Source organism: Hoplias malabaricus, chromosome X2 (genome assembly GCF_029633855.1).
Source record: "Hoplias malabaricus isolate fHopMal1 chromosome X2, fHopMal1.hap1, whole genome shotgun sequence".
NCBI lineage: Eukaryota > Metazoa > Chordata > Actinopteri > Characiformes > Erythrinidae > Hoplias > Hoplias malabaricus.
Genome location: NC_089819.1, coordinates 14,469,271 through 14,489,713, shown reverse-complemented (window position 1 = coordinate 14,489,713; position 20,443 = coordinate 14,469,271). Strand labels below are relative to the sequence as shown.

The window sequence follows — 20,443 nt, the reverse complement described above, 5'->3', positions numbered from 1 at the left end:
TATTGTGTTTAAGTGAAGTCCGGGAGCAAACGGCGATCGTAAACAGTTTTGGAGCTTCTCTTTCACTGAAACCACCTTAAAAATTAAAACGAAGGGGATGTAATGTAATTACAATGTAATGTAGAGCTCTGTCTTTATTTAACAGTCAGTGAAAAGCTATTCTCCCATCATTTCAGTGCCATGAATGTAAAAGGTAAACTAATGTGTTTATACAACACTGATTTCAGTAATTCACGCAGTTTCTGTAACAGCTCCATCCTGTTCAGGGTCATGGTGGGTCCAGAGTCTACCTAGAATCACTTGAACAGATGAGGCACACCCTGGTCATAGCACCACTCCATCACCGGTCTTTACACACTCACACCTGTGGAGAACCGGCCAATCCATCTACCTGCATGTGTTTTTTGGACTGGGAGAACACACAAGTCTCAAGGATTCGAACCCAGAACACCAGGACCCTGCAACTGTGTGGCAGCAACACGACCTGCAGCTCCACCATGCCTTTTCACAGAAGGAAAATAATAATTAAAAAAAACATTAAAATAGATATCAGTGTGTTTCCATGAGTTTGAAGTGCAAAATTGCACACAGGAGGTTGTTATATAAAGCTTTTTTTTTAAAGAGTAAGTGCAGGTATAAAAGTCTTGCTTCTTTATTATTTGTATAAATACGGTAATTATCTGTAAAATCCACTGGATGTTTTGTTATTTATAATGTGCATAATATGAGTTCAAACTTACTGGGGAATATAAAGTGACGCTCACCCCTGGGTTTGTGGTGCCATGGGCTGGACTTGCACCTTGCCTAGTGTGTACACCTGAATTAGTTCAGGATGGGATCTGGATTCACCACCACCTTTAGTGTAGTTAATATTTATTAATATTTTGAAAACTGACCACGCTCAAAGTAGCAAGATCACAGGAGGATTCCAGTGCAGTAAGTCAGATTCAGAGAGAAGAGAACAGCTGTGTAACCTGTTCAGTTTAATGCAGACTTAATCAGAAAACACAGAATGAACTCGCTCAGCTTCCTCAGGTCACATCGATGCTGCTGGATTAGTCACTTTCCCCATAAAAAGAACATTCTTTGATTTCCGGTCAACCACAAACATCATAAATGGATGATTAAAGTCGAGAATTGGAGTAAAAGTCCGTGAGGTGTACACCAAACCCAGTCCAGTCACAGCAGTTGCAGTAGCTCCAGTTTCATCCACATCCAGAGTGGCCTTATGCACAGCCTGAGGAAGAAAAAAAATGGGAGATCCCTTTGAACAGTTACAGAAACATTCTGCTGGTTGACCAAATAGCACAGTGCCTTATTTACATTTCTGTTTTTTGGCACCTACAGGAGCTTTTATGATGTCCCATAAGAATTAATATGGAGCTTCTTGTTGACTTTGATGCACTCAACGGCCCTCTCTAACTTTACGCGGTCCCTAAATTCTACCATCATGGAATATCTAGAATGGAAGATATTTCATTAACTGACTTTTAATGCTAGCATACAGTTGCAGACCCATGCTCAAATTCAGTGAGGTCATTTGATCATTTTATTCTTTCATACATATTTGTAAAATCAGACTGCACGAATAGGGGGAATACTTTATACCCATGTGGCAATAGGACTGAATGAAGCCCCTGTATGCAATTATTAGGTCCCAATAATTTTGTCTATACAGTGTAGATTATGCATTACTAGCTATGCACTTGACTCTCTTACCTCAGAAACATAAGCATCCACTTTAGAAGAAATCCCAGTGAAGTTAGCTTTGTTTGTAAACATATCCGTCATTCCCATTCCTTTCAGAATGTCTTTCAGGGAATATGATGTTTTTAGGGACAGCTTAGGGATGTAGATCTCATATTTTCTGCTGAAACATATGCAAAATACCATTTATACACTTCATATTTAATACCTTATGTGTTCTAGAGTGGATCCCCTCCCCGGATCACCACCTTAACGTGGTGGAGGGGTTTGCTTGCCTGCGTGAGCCTAGGAGCTATGTTCTCTGGGGCAGTAGCCCCTGGTAGAGTCTCCCAAGGCAAATTGGTCCTAGGTGATGGGCCAGACAAAGAGTGATCCATAAAGACAAGGATGAAGAGACTAAGAACATGGACACAGCTTCCCTTGCCCGGAGTAGGGTTACCGGGGCCTGTGGTGGAAAATTATGACAGAAATAAGAAAGCTGAGTCTCTGAGTCGGCTTCAAGTAAAAGAACAATTTATTAACGGAGAGAGGGTGCTGCGCACAACACTGTTACCTCTCTGTCTGACCATTTCTCAACCAGCGTCTCTTATACCTGGAACTCCTTTTGAAGTTACCATCTGTTTGCTCTTTTACATTTCAATCACCTTTTAATGTATCCTGCTCCCAGTATGACTCCAAGTCTTTTATCATTTGTTTTTTACTCTTTTGTATTTCTAACACCTTTCCAGACGTGCTCTGTGCATCCCCCTCTACCCATTTGGTCTCAGTTATCTCCCCTCTGTGGTCTGGAGACAAAAGGAGTTGATTGAACGGAAGATGTCGATATGCTGTTATTTGAAACACACACACACACACACACACACACAAGTCTGCTGTTTCACACAGAGAATTAGGAATAAAACAATTTCAGTTACATAAGCATGCATGGTCATGGCTGATTAAAAATATCTCTATTGATTATGAATCATTTCAATGAACAAATTCCATCACAGGCCTCACCCTGGAGCCAGGTGGGGGGGAGGGGCTACTTGGTGAGCGCCTGGTGGCAGGACTTTCACTCATGGGGTCTGGCTGGGCTCAGCCCGAAGGAGTCACATGAGTCCACTCTCCCATGGGCCCACCACCTGTCGGGGAGGTAGTAATCTGGGTCTGGTGCATTGTGGATCGGGTGGCAGCCGGGGTTAGGGGCCCTGACGTTCTGATCCTTGGTTACTGAAAGTGGCTTTTGGAACATGGAACGTAATCTCTCTAGTGGGAAAAGAGCCTGAGCTGGTGTGCGAGGTTGAGAGGGGTAATGGAAAAATGCAGATTAACACTAATAAATAATGGTTAATAATAACTAATGATTTATATTAATGATCAATTCATCTTGACTCTCGTTGTTCTCATTGCATTATGTAGGCCTTAGTGAGCTTGTGTGACCTAAAGGAACATTGTGTTGTGCTACTGTGCTGCAGGAGATAGCAGAGACTGTGGGAAAGTGCTGAAAGAGCAATTCTGAGGGAGTAGGGGAGACTGAATAGAGTGGAAGTAGGGAGTCAACAAACTGAAAGACACCCCTCACCTGCAGCTTTTTTTTCTTTCTGACAGTAATAAACTAGGATCCACCAATAAGCGAATGTTTGGGTTGATGTAATAACGCATGATGGTGTACGTGACTGGGGTCATATATATACTGTATGTTTTTTTTGGGTAATGACAGTTAGACCTGGAGGGGCGTGATAGGGAGGAATGACCCCGCTGATCTGAACCCGAGTGGTGTTCAGTTATTGGATTTCTGTGCCCATCACAATTTGTCCATTACGAACACTATGTTCGAGCATAAGGGTGTCCACAAGTACACCTGGCATCAGGATACCCTAGGCCACATTTCGATCAACTTTATAGTAATTAGGCAGTGGAAGGAATACTTCGAGAATCTTCTCAATCCCACCAGCACATCTTCTGCAGAGGAAGTAGAGTTTGGGAACCCTGGGGGGGGGCTCGTCTATCACTGGGGCTGAGGTGGCCAAGGTGGTAGGAGGCTCTGGATGCTCTGGATGTTGTGGGGCTGTCCTGGCTGACCCATCTTTGCAACATTGCATGGACATCGGGGGCAGTGACTCTGGACTGGCAGACAGGGGTGGTGGTTCCCCGTTTTAAAAAGGGGGATCGGAGGGTGTGTTCCAACTATAGAGGCTCACACTCCTCAGCCTCCCTGGTAAAGTCTATGCAGGGGTACTAGAGAAGAGAGTCCGACTGATAGTTGAACCTCAGATCCAGGAGATCCCGCCCCGGTTATGGAACACAGGACCAGCTCTTTACCCTTGCTAGGATCCTGGAGGGTGCGTGGGAGTTTGCTCAACCAGTCTGCATGTGCTTTGTGGATCTGGAGAAAGCATTCGAGAAAGCGGTAGGGATGAGGATCAGCACCTCCAAGTCAGAGTCCATGGCACTCAGTCGGAAAAGGGTGGAGTGCTCTCTCCAGTTTGGAAGTGAGATCCTGCCTCAAGTGGAAGAGTTTAAATACCTCGGGTCTTGTTCACGAGTGGGGGAAAGATGGAGCGGGAGATTGACAGGCGGATCGGTGCAGTGTCAGTAGTAATGCAGGCTCTGGACCGGTCCGTTGTGGTGAAGAGAGAGCTGAGCAGAAAAGCAAAGCTCTCAATTTACAGTTCGATCTACGTCCCAACCCTCAATTATGGTCACAAGCTTTGGGCAGTGACAGAAAGAACGAGATCGCGGGTACAAGCGGCTGAAATGAGTTTTCTCCGCAGGGTGCCTGGACTCTCCCTTAGAGACAGGGTTAGGAGCTCGGACATCCGGGAGAGACTTGAAGTGGATCCGCTGCTCCTCCACGTCGAGAGGAGCCAGTTGTGGTGTTTCGGGCATCTGGTACGTATGCCTCCTGGACGCCTTCCTAGTGAGGTGTTCCGGGCATGTCCAATGGTGAGGAGGCCCTAGGGCAGACCAAGAAAACACTGGAGAGACTACATGTCTCGAATGGCCTGGGATATACCCCCAGAGGAGCTGGAGGCGGTGGCTGGGGAGAGGGAGTTCTGGGCTTCTTTGCTCCGACTGCTTCCCTTCCCTTCTCCAAAAATGAACACAGTTCACAGTAATGAAAGGTCTTTGGTCAAAATATCACAAGGAACAAACAGGACAGTATCATTCTTCCCATGTTTAACAGCCATGTTCAGAATGATACGTTTCAAAGCTTGTTTCTTTAAACGTGAATGGGCCACTGTTCAGCACAAGAGCCTGGGAGTGAGGAGCGAGGAGCAGAAGCTCTGGATTTTAGCCATTTTCACTTAGTTCTCTTTCTTCTCCAGTTTTAATACTATATTAAAATACACATTTTTCAATGCTTTTTGTGTTTGTTTTACTACATTAAGCCTTGTCTTTGTCACATGAGCACAAGTCAAGTGCTGTGGCCGGAGAAACTTTGCTTTTGAACGAAAAGAATACCGTGTTAGCTGCACTGTAAACCATGTGTAATTAAGCTTCCAAGGGGCAGCCACCTCCCTGAGATCATCCACAGATTTAGCTTTCCTTGTGAGAGGTGGGGTGTGTTCCTTTCTGAGCACTAGGTGGAAAGAGCAGAGCAAATGTGGCTCAAACCTTATGTCACCAAAAATGGTTTCTCTATTGTGACAAGCTTAATCCTAACTACACTGAACCATTTTCTTTACTTAAGGACCATTCTTTCTAAGTGATCAGTGAAGTTATGACAGAGGTTGGAGTTTATTTTTTATTTTTTTCACTAAACATCCTTTAAATCAGGCTATATCTGAATATCTCTCAAAAGGCAAATTACCTTTTCACCACCTGTCGGAGCCACTTTGCTATGTGTTGTGAAGATAAAGTTTCCTCCAGAGCAGCCAGATCTTTTTCTGGGAGAGCCAACATCATGGAGAAAGAATCATTGTAGTGCAGATAAAGGACATCTGTGGAGAGTTCTTGATCATGGAAGACTTCGTAGTAGTCTTTCCTATACATCATTTGAACTGGAACAGTCTTCTCATTGTCCACGTGGAAGTCCCTCTCACGGGTGAGCTTGGGGTGGAATGGGATGATCCATTTCCCTTTAGAAGAAAGCAGACATTTATTAGGGTTAGGTGAATTGGCCATGTATCACACCTCTGAAATGATCATATCTAGCGAACCCACCTTTGAAATATATATAGCTGAGCAGGTACATGATTGTACAGGGATCCAGATCTTCAGTAAACTTGCTTATTTTGCCCCGTGTCTTTTCACTGACGTACTTGTTTATCTGCTCAGTGGTCTCTGTGCACTTGGTGAAGTCAACAGAGAAGCCATCTGAAAGGTAGAAACGCTTCATCTCCTGCAGGAATTCAGGACGAGGCTTGAAAGTGTCCTGAATATAGAGAGCAGTGCCAACCTCCAGATCCACACCTGTCCTCTGATTGAGAGTTTGGAGAAGACTGAGGACGGCTTGATGCACCTCCTCACTGCTGTGGACAGAGCTGTTGAATCCGAGACCACTGAAGACCTGCTCGTATGTTTTGCCCCTTGCTCCCAAGGAAAGTGCGGATAGTGCCACGGACACACTCAGAGGAGAGAAAAACACATTCTTGGATTGAGAATTTGACTGAGCTTTAATGCTTTTGTACAGACGTACAGCAAAATTGTTGTTCATCACAAACAGCTGCATTTTGTCGTCAGTCTCCTGTTTCAGATCTCCATGTACGCCAGTGTAAAGTAACGCCCAAAAAAGACAACTCCACAAGCAGAGTGTGCTCCTCGCCATTCTTCTGTGGAGACAAAAAAAACACAACCAACATTTAACACAACCAACTTTTCACTTCAGAAAAAACACGGGTGATTTTTCACAGCAGTTTGAGGAAAAGGATACTGCACTTGACTAAAAACAGACGAGCAGACAATGGGCACTCTAAACATAGGCAGATGACAAAAAACTGACTGGGAGGTATTTATTCACAGTTTGTGGCTTGGTAGAAACAACAGATCCCCAATGTAGTGGAGATGAACAGATTATTCATTGTTAATACAAGATATTATACTTTTTGGGGACGTATACAGAAGTTGAGAAAGACCTTTCTCCAATCTCAGTCTCTCTTCTCAGCCATACAAACCCAGACGGGGATGTGAGATAAACATCCAGAGCAGGGTCGTAAACCACTCTCCAGGGATCTTTTTTTATGACCCAAGGCCACACAGAGTCAATCAGTTTATTCTCTGTGTAAAACTGCTTAATTAAGAACTTCTCAAACTATAAAATTAAACCCTAATTCCCATTGGTTTAAAACAGTTTGAAGTTACATATGTCTACCACTGTGTGAAATGAATCCCCTTTAGACAAACCAAAATGGGTGGAATTAATTTACATATTTTTTAAAATCACCTTTTTATATGAACTCATGTAGAACCAAGGTAACTCACATACTATTTTGTTAAGAATTATGTAAAATATGGTTTGTCTGAATAATGTTACTTTGTGGTAAAATATAATCTCTTATATTGCTAAAGTATGATTCAGAATTCTGGGATTCAACAGGGATCGTCTTTAAGTCTTTGTCTTGTCAAGTGTCATAAATTTTATGTGATGTCACTACCAAGGTACAGGAAACAGCCAATCAGGGGCAAGAGATGCTCTAATCCTAAACCCCTGAGGACCAATCAGGTATTCAAGGTGGGTTTTCTAAACTCTAGTTAAAAACCCAGTGGCGCGAAATCATGCTCACTTCAGACTCTTTTTACACACTCCTTTTCAGAATTTTTGGAGAGGAAAAAGTTTTTTCTGAAGAACATCTCACTCTTGCTTCCTGCAGACGATGCTTCTCAGATAGAGTAGTCAGTTAAGTGAGAGCTCTGGCTCTCTCACTAGAGCTCTCTGCAGGCATCAGACTCTCTTATGGCTCTTTTAAACAGTCTTGGGCCCCTCAAGCATGGTTCAGATAGTACAGAAGTTCTATTTTAATTTTATCTCTAGTAGAAAACTATAGTTAAAAGGAGTATAGTTTATTCCAGCAAAAATTCAATGCCACACCCAGAGAATTGAAGAAGACCTCTGACTCTCAAAGTGATGACAAAAGCTTCAGGATCAGCGACGTAGAAGGCCACATGCCCCCTCAGAATAACCTTCTGGGCAAAGTCCCAGGAGAGACCTGCATGGGCGTGTCTCTCACCAGGAGGCAGATCAGCGATGACGGAGAATTCCCACAGAGACCTTCAGAACTCAAATGGAGGGGTCGTCGTGTCTCTGGCCCAGAGGGACAAAGTGGAACCCAGTGGCTGCAGTGCTACTAGGTCCGTGGCTGCAGTTCTCCAGGAAGCCGCACCAGAAAGTACCGCGCGTCAGCGACAGGCTCTCAGTCCAGTTCCAGGGATACGTAAAGTCACATGGTTTTATTTCTTCATAGCTCAGGAGGTTGGTGCTGAATGCTTTGCAGGGATAAACAAAAGCCTTTCTAGAATTTAGGGTAATTATCATAGAGAAATTCCCTCATATATTAATCTCCCTGTTCCCTCATGTATCGCTGTAATCCATTTCAATATATGAATGTATAATCAATATTGCGCCCGATGATTCCAGGTAGGCTCTGGACCCCCCGCGACCCTAAATTGGATAAGCGGTTACAGATAATGGATGGATGGATAATCAATATTCATTATTTGATATTACAATTAATACACCAGTTGAGTGATACAACCAATCCTTGGTTATTTGTTTGTGTGTGCACTTTTCTTGTACAGAATTATTACTTTTAGTTCAGATTCAATTTCGAAGCCAAGAACCTACAACGGGTCAATGAGCATAATTTATTAATAATAATTAATTCTAGTTAATTCTGCTGTATAATATGTAAAGTCATCCAACTTGATGACCTGCTTGTCCAAGCTAAAATTGGACAGGTTACTTATAAATTACATAAAATTGTACACTACATATTATTAAATGGCTCCCAAACATGGAGGTTAACAAAATTAATTAAATAATTAATTATTAATGAACTAATAATTAATTACCATTGACTCCGCTATGTAGTATTTATGCCACCGTGAGCTGGGGTATAATTATTTCCACTACACCAAACTAACAACCATTGAAAAGGTGATTTTTTTTGTTTCTTTTTAATATGTCCCCTTTAATTATGTTTGTATGATACTACAATTAACGTACTATAATAAACATCTGCAAAATTATAAATATAAAAATGCATATTAAAAATCTATGATTGTATCTGACTGAGAATAGAATACCGACAGTAAAATAAGACAGCTTGATAAACCATTTAATCATTCATTCATTTAGTAACTGCTTCCTCACCGTCAGTTCATGAAGTGCAGGTCAATGACCCACTGTCGACAGGACACCAGTCTATTACAGCGCATATGCTCATATAGTCTCGCATCGCCAGGTTCTAAGGCAGTGTTTCTCAAACTTTTTCTATCATTCCTCACCTCAGACGAAGGGGAATTTCCATGCCCCACCTGTACCTTATCACCCCCAAACATGGTAATAATGTCAATATAAATGGCTTAACACCAGAATGGCTTAACACCAGATACAATATTAACATCGATGTTAAAAAAAAAAAAAAACAGAAAGTTGGTCTATTAATTAAACTGTGCTTCAGTTTCTCACTTTTCAATCTGTGGCAGGTGCAAGGGTGTAGATGTGTGTTTCATATTAGCGGGGGACATATTTGCTGAGTAATATTAGCTAGCTATAAGCTGATTTCTGTAGATAAAGCAGTAAAATTCAGAATTTATAATGATGTGGAGCAGCATTTGATTAGCATTAACGTTAGAGAATGAGACCCAAACATTGAACTATGGAACTTTCCATACCACACTACACTGCATTAGCATTAGCATTTATAGAGTGCTTTCTCACAACCTGAACACAGCTAATATTAACGGTAACTAACGCTGCTCTTTTACCCTAACAGTTATATACAAGCCGCTTTCATAATTGTAATTACCCATCGTAATGTGTTGTGCTTTCGTTACTGACCTGAAGCCCATAGCTGGTAAAACTACCTTTAGCAACCAGACTCTGTCGAGATGAATCAGGGGCCGATGATTGGAGCAGCTTTATATTTGAACAGGCGCCTTAATGAAGGCTGAAAGAAGACCCATTCGCTGCCAAAACGGGATAATGTCGGTGACGCATTTTCAAAATTTACTGCACAGAAAGGCATAGACGGGCTCGTTGGTAAAGAAATGCTCATTTATTCAGATTCCTTGCGCCCCACCCTTTGAGAAACGCTGCTCTAAGAAGAGTCTGGTGTCTTTCTCCACTTAACGTGGTCAAGAACCGCCTACTGCTGCAGTAAAAGAAATTTCACTGACACGCTAAAGGACCAATAACAAGTCAGCCATTTTGACAGGCCGTATAGAAGGAGGCAGTCTTTATGATTCACGTTGGACCAGTAAGAGCAAGTACACAAAGCTATAAACCTGCCATCAGATCCATCACCTTGCTTGGTTCATGCGGTTTTGGTTGGGTTGGCTGCATTTGTTAGCTGTGTCTTTATACATGGATCATAGGTTTCGCTCATAGAGAGGAATGCCAAAATTTGCTAATTCGTGAAACTGAAAACATAACATTTTTGCTGTACTGAGTGACAGAATCCTCACAGACATGGTTAGTGATAAACCTGCACATGTTTTTTTATGAACAATCTTTAGTAAACCATTTTAAAGACCATTTATCAGTTCTTAAATAGTGTATAGCTTCAAAAGACTCACCCGTCAGACGGCAGCAACCAACTCCTCTGAACACTTGTACCAGTTTGATGAAGGGTGGAGTGATAGGATTTGGTAAATTTGCACAAACATCAACCTTTACCCTGTTTATTTTCTGAATCTTTGGTCAAAATCCATTCTAATCATTAACTGCCTCCTACACACTGGAGAAACTTTTAGAAAACTGGGTACCTCAAATGCTTCAGAATGTATTGATCATCTGACAATGAGTATAACATTTTTTTTAAATAGTAGGAAGCTACACCACAGCGAAATATATTCATTCATAAACTCAAAAAATAAATACATACATAATATATTCATATATATATATATATATATATATATATATATATATATATATAACCCAAAAACTGATGCAGGAACGCCGACAACCAGGTACGTACAATTCACAAAACTCAGCAGAAGTAATGTTCAGTTGAATGCTTGGCTCTAGACTTAAACAGCAGACATTAGAAACATCTTTCTCTGCTAACAGTAAAGTCGTAGTTAACATAAAACTTGTCTTAGTTCTTCAAAGCCTCCCTAGAACTAAAACTGAAGAAGTGGCCCTGAAGACCATGGCTTGTAGATCTTTCAAACCTGAAATCTACCTTAGATGCACTACAATCTACATCCTCAACTCATCTCAGTCATGAAGATGCAGAAATCTCATCATACAAGACTCCCCTAGACGTTATCTCAGAAAGTAATGAAAAATTGAAATGTATTTTAGGATGTTGGACTGTGGAAAGAGGGTAAGTCTATGATTTTTTTTTTTTTATTTGGAGACAAAATGAAGGTATTTAACTTCCCCTCAAACAACTAGCTCTTTTCTGGCTCTAACCCTTGAGACTCCTTCAAAAGTTGCATATATCACACAATACCACAAAATATCCTTCACTTGACCTTCGAGACACCACACCTGACCTTCTAGAAATAGCTACATTGTGCTTGTCTAATGTTAAAAAGTAATAGTTAAACAATCAGAACTTCAGCAGTTCACAAGGAAGAAACCACCATGCTAAATTTCCGTGTACCAACCCAAAATGAAGTACAATATAATTTATCAGTTACTGAGAGAAGTGTGAAGCTGGTCTTCATGGAAGCGTTTTGACAGGCAGTTTATTAAAGTAGGAGGACACTCACCTGATCACACCAAATATTTTCAGAAAGCTGAAAAGTGGAAGATATAGAGTCTATTTTTGGGAGAAAGATGAACAGGGCTTTTTAAATTTAAAGGTGTCATGTTTTGTCTAGCTACTCACTCTCCCATTACCCAGTTCTCCCTCTATTACTTAAAACTACAAAGCTTGGAGAGTGAAGGCCAAGCCCAGGCTTCGTATCAGATATGTCAGCTACATCTTCTCAAACTGCTGCTAATAAAATGTCATTAGAAAGCTCAACACACTTGCAGGTGAATGTTAACTGCTATTTCTGCTATGTTAGCTAACAGAAGGCTGTGTAAGCTAGAACTGGGCTGTGTACTAGCACACAGGCAGAACATATACAAGTGCTAAAAGGGTTAAACAACAAAAACAAACCCTAGCTGACTATTCTGAATGCAAACAATCTGAATATGAGAAATATGCTCCTCCATTCACAAAACAGCTCCTTTTTTGCTAATGTTAGCTTAGCTCTTTTTGGGCAGTAAAAATAAATGTATGCAATGTCACAATTATTACTTCTTTTGTTGCAAACTGTTAAATAATCACTCGCACATAAATTGTAATCTATTTCTTTCTAGTCGATATTCTCCGTAGCAGAGCTGATAAATAAACACTCGGAGACAATTTGGGACAAAGGCATTTAATGAAGTGGTCCAGTCATTCAAAATATCAAAATATTACACAAGTTTTTAAGTCTATGTTTGGACTAATTATTTTAAATATTTTTGTAGGTAGTGTACATCAGGCAAAACCAGGAATAGAACAGAATATCAGTTTAACATCAATGGAGTTTTGTACTTATACATTTTAGGAAAATATAAAAGCTATAGCATTTTGAGTATTGATTAATTTTAAGATAAAGTAGCTAAAAGAATATATATAAAAGAAAAATACTGAAGTTCCGAACATAAATCAGAGTTTAAAAGTAGTGCAACAAAAGGAAAGTAGACTTTTTACACCAACACACAATGGATGCCAGCCCACTCTCTCTTACTCACTCACACAAAAAAACCAACCAATCACAATGTTTCTTTACAGGTAAATTGAATCCTCCTCTTTCTGTAGACTTTAGATTGATTTTCTCTATTACTCCTACTCTTTGTTTGTATTCTGCTTGATGGGAACCTGGAAATGGGATCAGACATGTAACACTGTTTGAGTTGTGTTTCTAACCTACTCCAACAGGAAACCTCCAGACTGTTCCCTGAAATGAGGGATGTTCATCAAGTTTCTCTCTTCTGTTCAGCTTCTGCTCCTCAGAGGAGTCGTACCTAACATTGCTGGGTTGGATTAGATTTGCATTCTGCCTCGTATGAACGAGTGAGGTCGTAGTACTGATGTTGATTAGTTCTGCATCACAATTACCACATCATCCCAGAGACACTGAAAGATGCTCCAGAGAACACTGTTTAACAGCTGAATATCAGGAGGCTTTATTAAACATAATATTCACCCTGGTGAGTTGGAGCTCATGTGCAGCTGCTCCAAAGTTTATTTACCCAGTTAGGAAAGGTGTGTCTAACAGAGTGGACGACGAGTAGACAGTGTTAAAAACTCCAGCAGCACTGCTGTGTCTGATCCACATGTACCAAAACAACACACCCATATCAGTCTGCTCTGTAATGTTCCTACAGGGGTCCAGACCAATGAATGTTGGGTAAACAGAGGTGAACAATGTAAGCAGTACTGTGTTCTGAACGTATGCTGCATTTATGTAGAATGCAGAGACCTTAAAACTGTCCCGCCTCCTCATCCGAGTCTCTCCAATCACAGTGCTGGACCTTCACCTGGTGTGTTCTCCCCTAGTCTACATGGGTTTCCTCTGGGTGCTCCAGTTTTCTCCCACGGTCCAAAAATACACTGGTAGGACTGTCTTCTCAAAAGTATGTGAGCGTGTGTCACCTTGTGAAACACTGGCGCCCCCTCCGATGTGTGTTCCTGCCTTGTGCCCAGTGATTCCGTGTAGGCTCTGGACCCACTGTGACCCTGAACTGTATAAGCGGTTACAGACAATGAATGAAAGAGATCATACTTCCCATTTAATCTCCAGATTACAAATATTCATTCACCTCTTCCTCTGGAGAAGAATATGTAATGGATCTTTAGGGAACACAACTGGACTTTAACACCACTGCTGTACCTTTAAAAAGGTACGTTTACACAGCTTGTATATTTACTGATACCAATGATATACCTCTATTGTAAATTTGTTTTCCTGGAGGTGTGAGTTCACTTGTGCAGTAGGTGTAGAATCTGTCCCCTTTAAATTACAAAATGATGTACAAAAATGTACGAATGTGGTACATCACTGCCATCTACAGGCCACAAGTCAAAAGAAATAAAAGATAAATAATTTTATTGTGTTTAAGTGAAGTCCGGGAGCAAACGGCGATCGTAAACAGTTTTGGAGCTTCTCTTTCACTGAAACCACCTTAAAAATTAAAACGAAGGGGATGTAATGTAATTACAATGTAATGTAGAGCTCTGTCTTTATTTAACAGTCAGTGAAAAGCTATTCTCCCATCATTTCAGTGCCATGAATGTAAAAGGTAAACTAATGTGTTTATACAACACTGATTTCAGTAATTCACGCAGTTTCTGTAACAGCTCCATCCTGTTCAGGGTCGTGGGGGGTCCAGAGTCTACCTAGAATCACTTGAACAGATGAAGCACACCCTGGTCATAGCACCACTCCATCACCGGTCTTTACACACTCACACCTGTGGAGAACCGGCCAATCCATCTACCTGCATGTGTTTTTGGACTGGGAGGAAACCCACAAGGACACTGGGAGAACACACAAGTCTCAAGGATTCGAACCCAGAACACCAGGACCCTGCAACTGTGTGGCAGCAACACGACCTGCAGCACCACCATGCCTTTTCACAGAAGGAAAATAATAATAAAAAAAAACATTAAAATAGATATCAGTGTGTTTCCATGAGTTTGAAGTGCAAAATTGCACACAGGAGGTTGTTATATAAAGCTTTTTTTAAAGAGTAAGTGCAGGTATGAACAGGTTGAATGAATGTTGGGTAAACAGAGGTGAACAATGTATGCAGTACTGTCTTGCTTCTTTATTATTTGTATAAATACGGTAATTATCTGTAAAATCCACTGGATGTTTTGTTATTTATAATGTGTATGAGTTCAAACTTACTGGGGAATATAAAGTGACGCTCACCCCTGGGTTTGTGGTGCCATGGGCTGGACTTGCACCTTGCCTAGTGTGTACACCTGAATTAGTTCAGGATGGGATCTGGATTCACCACCACCTTTAGTGTAGTTAATATTTATTAATATTTTGAAAACTGACCACGCTCAAAGTAGCAAGATCACAGGAGGATTCCAGTGCAGTAAGTCAGATTCAGAGAGAAGAGAACAGCTGTGTAACCTGTTCAGTTTAATGCAGACTTAATCAGAAAACACAGAATGAACTCGCTCAGCTTCCTCAGGTCACATCGATGCTGCTGGATTAGTCACTTTCCCCATAAAAAGAACATTCTTTGATTTCCGGTCAACCACAAAAATCATAAATGGATGATTAAAGTCGAGAATTGGAGTAAAAGTCCATGACAAAGGCCTGAAACCCAGTCCAGTCACAGCAGTTGCAGTAGCTCCAGTTTCATCCACATCCAGAGTGGCCTTATGCACAGCCTGAGGAAGAAAAAAAATGGGAGATCCCTTTGAACAGTTACAGAAACATTCTGCTGGTTGACCAAATAGCACAGTGCCTTATTTACATTTCTGTTTTTTGGCACCTACAGGAGCTTTTATGACATCCCAGTTTAAACCCACAAGAATTAATATGAAGCTTCTTGTTGACTTTGATGCACTGAACGACCACACAACTTTATGCGGTCAGCCACTTTGTGGCTGAGTTGCTGTGGTCCCTAAATTCTGCCATCATGGAATATCTAGAATGGAAGATATTTAAATTAACTGACTTTTGTAATGCTGGCATCCAGTTGCAGACCCATGCTCAAATTCAGTGAGGTCTTTTGAACATTTTATTCTTTCATACATATTTGTAAAATCAGACTGCACGAGTAGGGGGAATACTTTATACCCATGTGGCAATAGGACTGAATGAAACCCCTGTATTCAATGATTAGGTCAACTGTCCCAATAATTTTGTCCATACAGTGTAGATTATGCATTACTGGTTATGACTCTTATGCACTTGACTCTCTTACCTCAGAAACAAAAACATTCACTTCAGAAGAAATCCCAGTGAAGTTAGCTTTGTCTGTAAACATATCCGTCATTCCCATTCCTTTCAGAATGTCTTCCAGGGAATATGATGTTTTTAGGGACAGCTTAGGGATGTGGAGCTCATATTCTCTGCTGAAACATATGCAAAATACCATTTTTACACTTAATATTTAATACATTGTGTTCTAGAGTGGATCGCAGTACTCATTTGGACTTACACATCCACATCACCTTCACACGTTATGGTTAACATCATTGTTCATTTTAAGATAGACATTTTTCCTCAGACCTTTACTGAATTTCCTGGATTGTAAAAAGGACTGGATTAATTGTGATAAATATGATCTAACCCTGCTGTCTAACCCAGCTAAACACACAAAAACAACCTTCGCCCTGTGTGGTTAGTAAATTTCTCCAGTAGTGGTAGAGTACAGATTGTTGTGTAATGTGGAAGACATGGTGGAAGGATGCAGGTGCAACAACCATTGCACGAAACATACAAAAGAAAACAAGACAGGGCTAAATCTAGAAAACGAAAGGCAAAGAACAATAATCAGACAATGAATCTAGGAGACATTTGAAACTATACACGTATATAAATAAGTCAAAGACGAGATACAAGGGAAGGATAATGAGGAAACACCTAGGAACAGTTGGGAACCATAGTAACTGAGCATAGTATGGTGAAGGACAAGACCACGGTGGTGCCGGGGACACAAAGCAAAAGGCGGGCATATGAACAGGTGAGAAACAGGGCAAGGTGGGGCAGGTCTTTAGTCAAAATACCACAAGGAACAAACAGGACAGTATCATTCTTCCCCTGTTTAACAGCCCTGTTCAGAATGACAGGTTTCAGAGCCTGTTCGTTTAAATGTGAATGAGCCACTGTTCAGCACAAGAGCCTGGGAGTGAGGAGCGAGGAGCAGAAGCTCTGGATTTTAGCCATTTTCACTTAGTTCTCTTTCTTCTCCAGTTTTAATACTATATTAAAATACACATTTTTCAATGCTTTTTGTGTTTGTTTTACTACATTAAGCCTTGTCTTTGTCACATCAAGTCAAGTGCTGTGGCTGGAGAGACTTTGCTTTTGAATGAAAAGAATACCGTGTTAGCTGCACTGTAAACCATGTGTAATTAAGCTTCCAAGGGGCAGCCACCTCCCTGAGATCATCCACAGATTTAGCTTTCCTTGTGAGAGGTGGGGGGGGGTGTTCCTTTGTGGGCATTAGGTGGAAACAGCAGAGCTCAAACCTGATGTCACCCCAAATGGTTGTATCTATTGTTACAAGCTTAATCACAACTACACCGAACCATTTTCTTTACTTAAGAGCCATTATCAGTAAGTGATCAGTGAAGTTATGACAGAGGTTGGAGTTTATTTTTTAGTTTTTGCACTAAACATCCTTTAAATCAGGCTATATCTGAATATCTCTCAAAAGGCAAATTACCTTTTCACCACTTGTCGGAGCCACTTTGCTATGTGTTGTGAAGATAAATTTTCCTCCAGAGCAGCCAGATCTTTTTCTGGGAGAGCCAACATCATGGAGAAAGAATCATTGTAGTGCAGATAAAGGACATCTGTGGAGAGTTCTTGATCATGGAAGACTTCGTAGTAGTCTTTCCTATACATCATTTGAACTGGAACAGTCTTCTCATTGTCCACGTGGAAGTCCCTCTCACGGGTGAGCTTGGGGTTGAACGGGATGATCCATTTCCCTTTAGAAGAAAGCAGACATTTATTAGGGTTAGGTGAATTGGCCATGTATCACACCTCTGAAATGATCATATCTAGCGAACCCACCTTTGAAATATATATAGCTGAGCAGGTACATGATTGTCCTGGGATCCAGATCTTCAGTAAAGTTGCTTATTTTGCCTCGTGTCTTTTCACTGACGTACTTGTTTATCTGCTCAGTGGTCTCTGTGGACTTGGTGAAGTCAACAGAGAAGCCATCTGAAAGGTAGAAACGCTTCATCTCCTGCAGGAATTCAGGACGAGGCTTGAAAGTGTCCTGAATATAGAGAGCAGTGCCAACCTCCAGATCCACACCTGTCCTCTGATTGAGAGTTTGGAGAAGACTGAGGACGGCTTGGTGCACCTCCTCACTGCTGTGGACAGAACTGTTGAATCCGAGACCACTGAAGACCTGCTCGTATGTTTTGCCCCCTGCTCCTAAGGAAAGTGCGGATAGTGCCACGGACACACTCAGAGGAGAGAAAAACACATTCTTGGATTGAGAATTTGACTGAGCTTTAATGCTTTTGTACAGACGTACAGCAAAATTGTTGTTCATCACAAACAGCTGCATTTTGTCGTCAGTCTCCTGTTTCAGATCTCCATGTACGCCAGTGTAAAGTAACGCCCAAAAAAGACAACTCCACAAGCAGAGTGTGCTCCTCGCCATTCTTCTGTGGAGACAAAAAAAAAACACAACCAACATTTAACACAACCAACTTTTCACTTCAGAAAAAACACAGGTGATTTTTCACAGCAGTTTGAGGAAAAGGATACTGCACTTGACTAAAAACAGACGAGCAGACAATGGGCACTCTAAACATAGGCAGATGACAAAAAACTGACTGGCAGGTATTTATTCACAGTTTGTGGCTTGGTAGAAACAACAGATCCCCAAACTAACAACCACTGAAAAGGTGATCCCCCCCCTATCATTCCTCACCTCAGACGAAGGGGAATTTCCATGCCCCACCTGTACCATATCTCCCCCAAACATGGTAATAATGTCACATGCAAGATTACAATTTTCAAAATTATTTAAGTTATTATATATATTATTATATAAGTAACATCAACTACAATCTCTAAATAAATACCTTAACACCAGATACAATATTAACATCAATGTTAAAAAAAACAGAAAGTTGGTCTATTAATTAAACTGTGCTTCAGTTTCTCACTTTTCAATCTGTGGCAGGTGCAAGGGTGTAGATGTGTGTTTCATATTAGCGGGGGACATATTTGCTGAGTAATATTAGCTAGCTATAAGCTGATTTCTGTAGATAAAGCAGTAAAATTCAGAATTTATAATGATGTGGAGCAGCATTTGATTAGCATTAACGTTAGAGAGTGAGACCCAAACATTGAACTATGGAACTTTCCATACCACACTACACTGCATTAGCATTAGCATTTATAGAGTGCTTTCTCACAACCTGAACACAGCTAATATTAACGGTAACTAACGCTGCTCTGTTGCCCTAACAGTTATATACAAGCCGCTTTCATAATTGTAATTACCCATCGTAATGTGTTGTGCTTTCGTTACTGACCTGAAGCCCATAGCTGGTAAAACTAACTTTAGCAACCAGACTCTGTCGAGATGAATCAGGGGCCGATGATTGGAGCAGCTTTATATTTGAACAGGCGCCTTAATGAAGGCTGAAAGAAGACCCATTCGCTGCCAAAACGGGATAATGTCGGTGACGCATTTTCAAAATAAATGCTTGCGAATAAAAGCATATTTTGGCTCCAGGCAAGCTAGCTAAGTTTTTCTGGTCTCCTTTGTAATGGTGTTTTATTATGTTTATTATATTATTATTATTATATATTCATTAATCCATTGTGAGCGGGTGCTTTTTACTGCACAGAAAGGCATAGACGGGCTCATTGGTAAAAAAAATGTTTATTTCTTCAGATTCCTTGCGCCCCACCCTTTGAGAAACGCTGCTCTAAGAAGAGTCTGGTGCCTTTCTCCACTTAAAGGCTAAGCATCAGCGATATGAAAGTGTCAAACAAATAAATACAGTGACATTTGAGTTCCTAACTTGTGTTTATTGATAGTCAGAAAACATGTTATTTCTTACTAATTCAATGAATAATGTTTAAAAGACCGTCGTTTCCTCCCCAACGGTTTTCGGAAACTGTAATAGATGTTTTACCGCGGCGTTCTTCATCTGTTGTCCACCAGTGACGTCACGGTTGCGTTCAAGAATTTCCGTAGCGAGCTCGGGTTTTTCCGTCAATTTAATAAAATTGTCACTTTAAAAGCAAATTAAGCATGATATTTTCATTTTAATTCATACTTATATATGTCAGTAACTAAAATGATGTGAAATATTCATGGAGGTCCATTAAGTGGTGCTTAGCCTTTAACGTGGTGAAGAACCGCCTACTGCTGCAGGAAAAGAAAATTCACTGACACGCTGAAGGACCAATAACAAGTCAGCCATTTTGACAGGCCGTATAGAAGGAGGCAGTCTTTATGATTCACGTCGGACCTGTAAGAGCAAGTACGCAAAGATATAAACCTGCCATCAGATCCATCACCTTGCTTGGTTCATGTGGTTTTGTTTGGGGCCCTGGTGACTGGAGTGGAGCTGGACAGAGTTCAGCAGGAGCTGTTGAAGCTAGTTAGGGAATTATCTGTTGATCTGTTTACTTTTTCTTGTTTAAAAGTGAGCTATGGCCTTACAGTAGCTCTATAAAGAAACCTGACCCTCATTTCAAGTCTCTTTTTTTTTTGTGCAAGATTGCTACATTACAAAATTGTGACTGCAGCCCTATTGACAAATAGGCAACATATTAATTCTTAATATATCTATTAGTGCTAATAATTAATACAGGTACAACCACTGTCAAATTGATTTCAAAGTTAACTATGCTGCAGTTGTTAACT

The 20,443-nt window shown here is 40.9% G+C and overlaps 2 protein-coding genes across 5 annotated transcripts; both read right to left on the bottom strand.

Annotated features, from left to right (window-relative positions):
- Nucleotides 1–734: 734 nt before the first annotated feature.
- LOC136676818 (serine protease inhibitor A3M-like) lies at nt 735–9,898 on the bottom strand. 3 transcript variants are annotated; one of them, XM_066654059.1, is made up of 5 exons: nt 9,692–9,898; nt 5,857–6,464; nt 5,504–5,771; nt 1,720–1,867; nt 735–1,237 (listed from the first exon to the last, which is right to left on the bottom strand). In XM_066654059.1, the coding sequence occupies exons 1-5, from the start codon at nt 9,700–9,702 to the stop codon at nt 1,037–1,039; spliced, it is 1,236 nt and encodes a 411-aa protein (XP_066510156.1). In that variant the 5' UTR covers nt 9,703–9,898; the 3' UTR covers nt 735–1,036. The 3 variants fall into 3 exon arrangements, with proteins under 3 accessions (XP_066510156.1, XP_066510155.1, XP_066510157.1); XM_066654058.1 differs by having other exon boundaries at nt 736–1,237; nt 1,720–1,870; nt 9,692–9,896; XM_066654060.1 differs by lacking the exon at nt 9,692–9,898 and adding an exon at nt 9,002–9,120 and having other exon boundaries at nt 736–1,237; nt 1,720–1,870.
- Nucleotides 9,899–14,639: 4,741 nt separating this feature from the next.
- On the bottom strand, nt 14,640–19,218 carry LOC136677539 (plasma serine protease inhibitor-like). 2 transcript variants are annotated; one of them, XM_066655115.1, is made up of 5 exons: nt 19,098–19,218; nt 17,611–18,218; nt 17,258–17,525; nt 15,791–15,938; nt 14,640–15,251 (listed from the first exon to the last, which is right to left on the bottom strand). In XM_066655115.1, the coding sequence occupies exons 1-5, from the start codon at nt 19,106–19,108 to the stop codon at nt 15,051–15,053; spliced, it is 1,236 nt and encodes a 411-aa protein (XP_066511212.1). In that variant the 5' UTR covers nt 19,109–19,218; the 3' UTR covers nt 14,640–15,050. The 2 variants fall into 2 exon arrangements, with proteins under 2 accessions (XP_066511212.1, XP_066511211.1); XM_066655114.1 differs by having other exon boundaries at nt 14,649–15,251; nt 15,791–15,941.
- Between the last annotated feature and the right edge of the window lie 1,225 nt (nt 19,219–20,443).

Bases quoted from the DNA above. Each gene is read 5' to 3' on its own strand.
- LOC136676818 (XM_066654058.1), bottom strand. The intron at 5,772-5,856 runs GTGGGTTCGCTA...TTTCTTCTAAAG, and splicing joins CAGCTATATATATTTCAAAG to GGAAATGGATCATCCCATTC. The intron at 1,871-5,503 runs GTAATTTGCCTT...CATATGTTTCAG, and splicing joins CTCCGACAGGTGGTGAAAAG to CAGAAAATATGAGATCTACA.
- LOC136677539 (XM_066655114.1), bottom strand. The intron at 17,526-17,610 runs GTGGGTTCGCTA...TTTCTTCTAAAG, and splicing joins CAGCTATATATATTTCAAAG to GGAAATGGATCATCCCGTTC. The intron at 15,252-15,790 runs GTAAGAGAGTCA...TTTCTTCCTCAG, and splicing joins TGAATGTTTTTGTTTCTGAG to GCTGTGCATAAGGCCACTCT.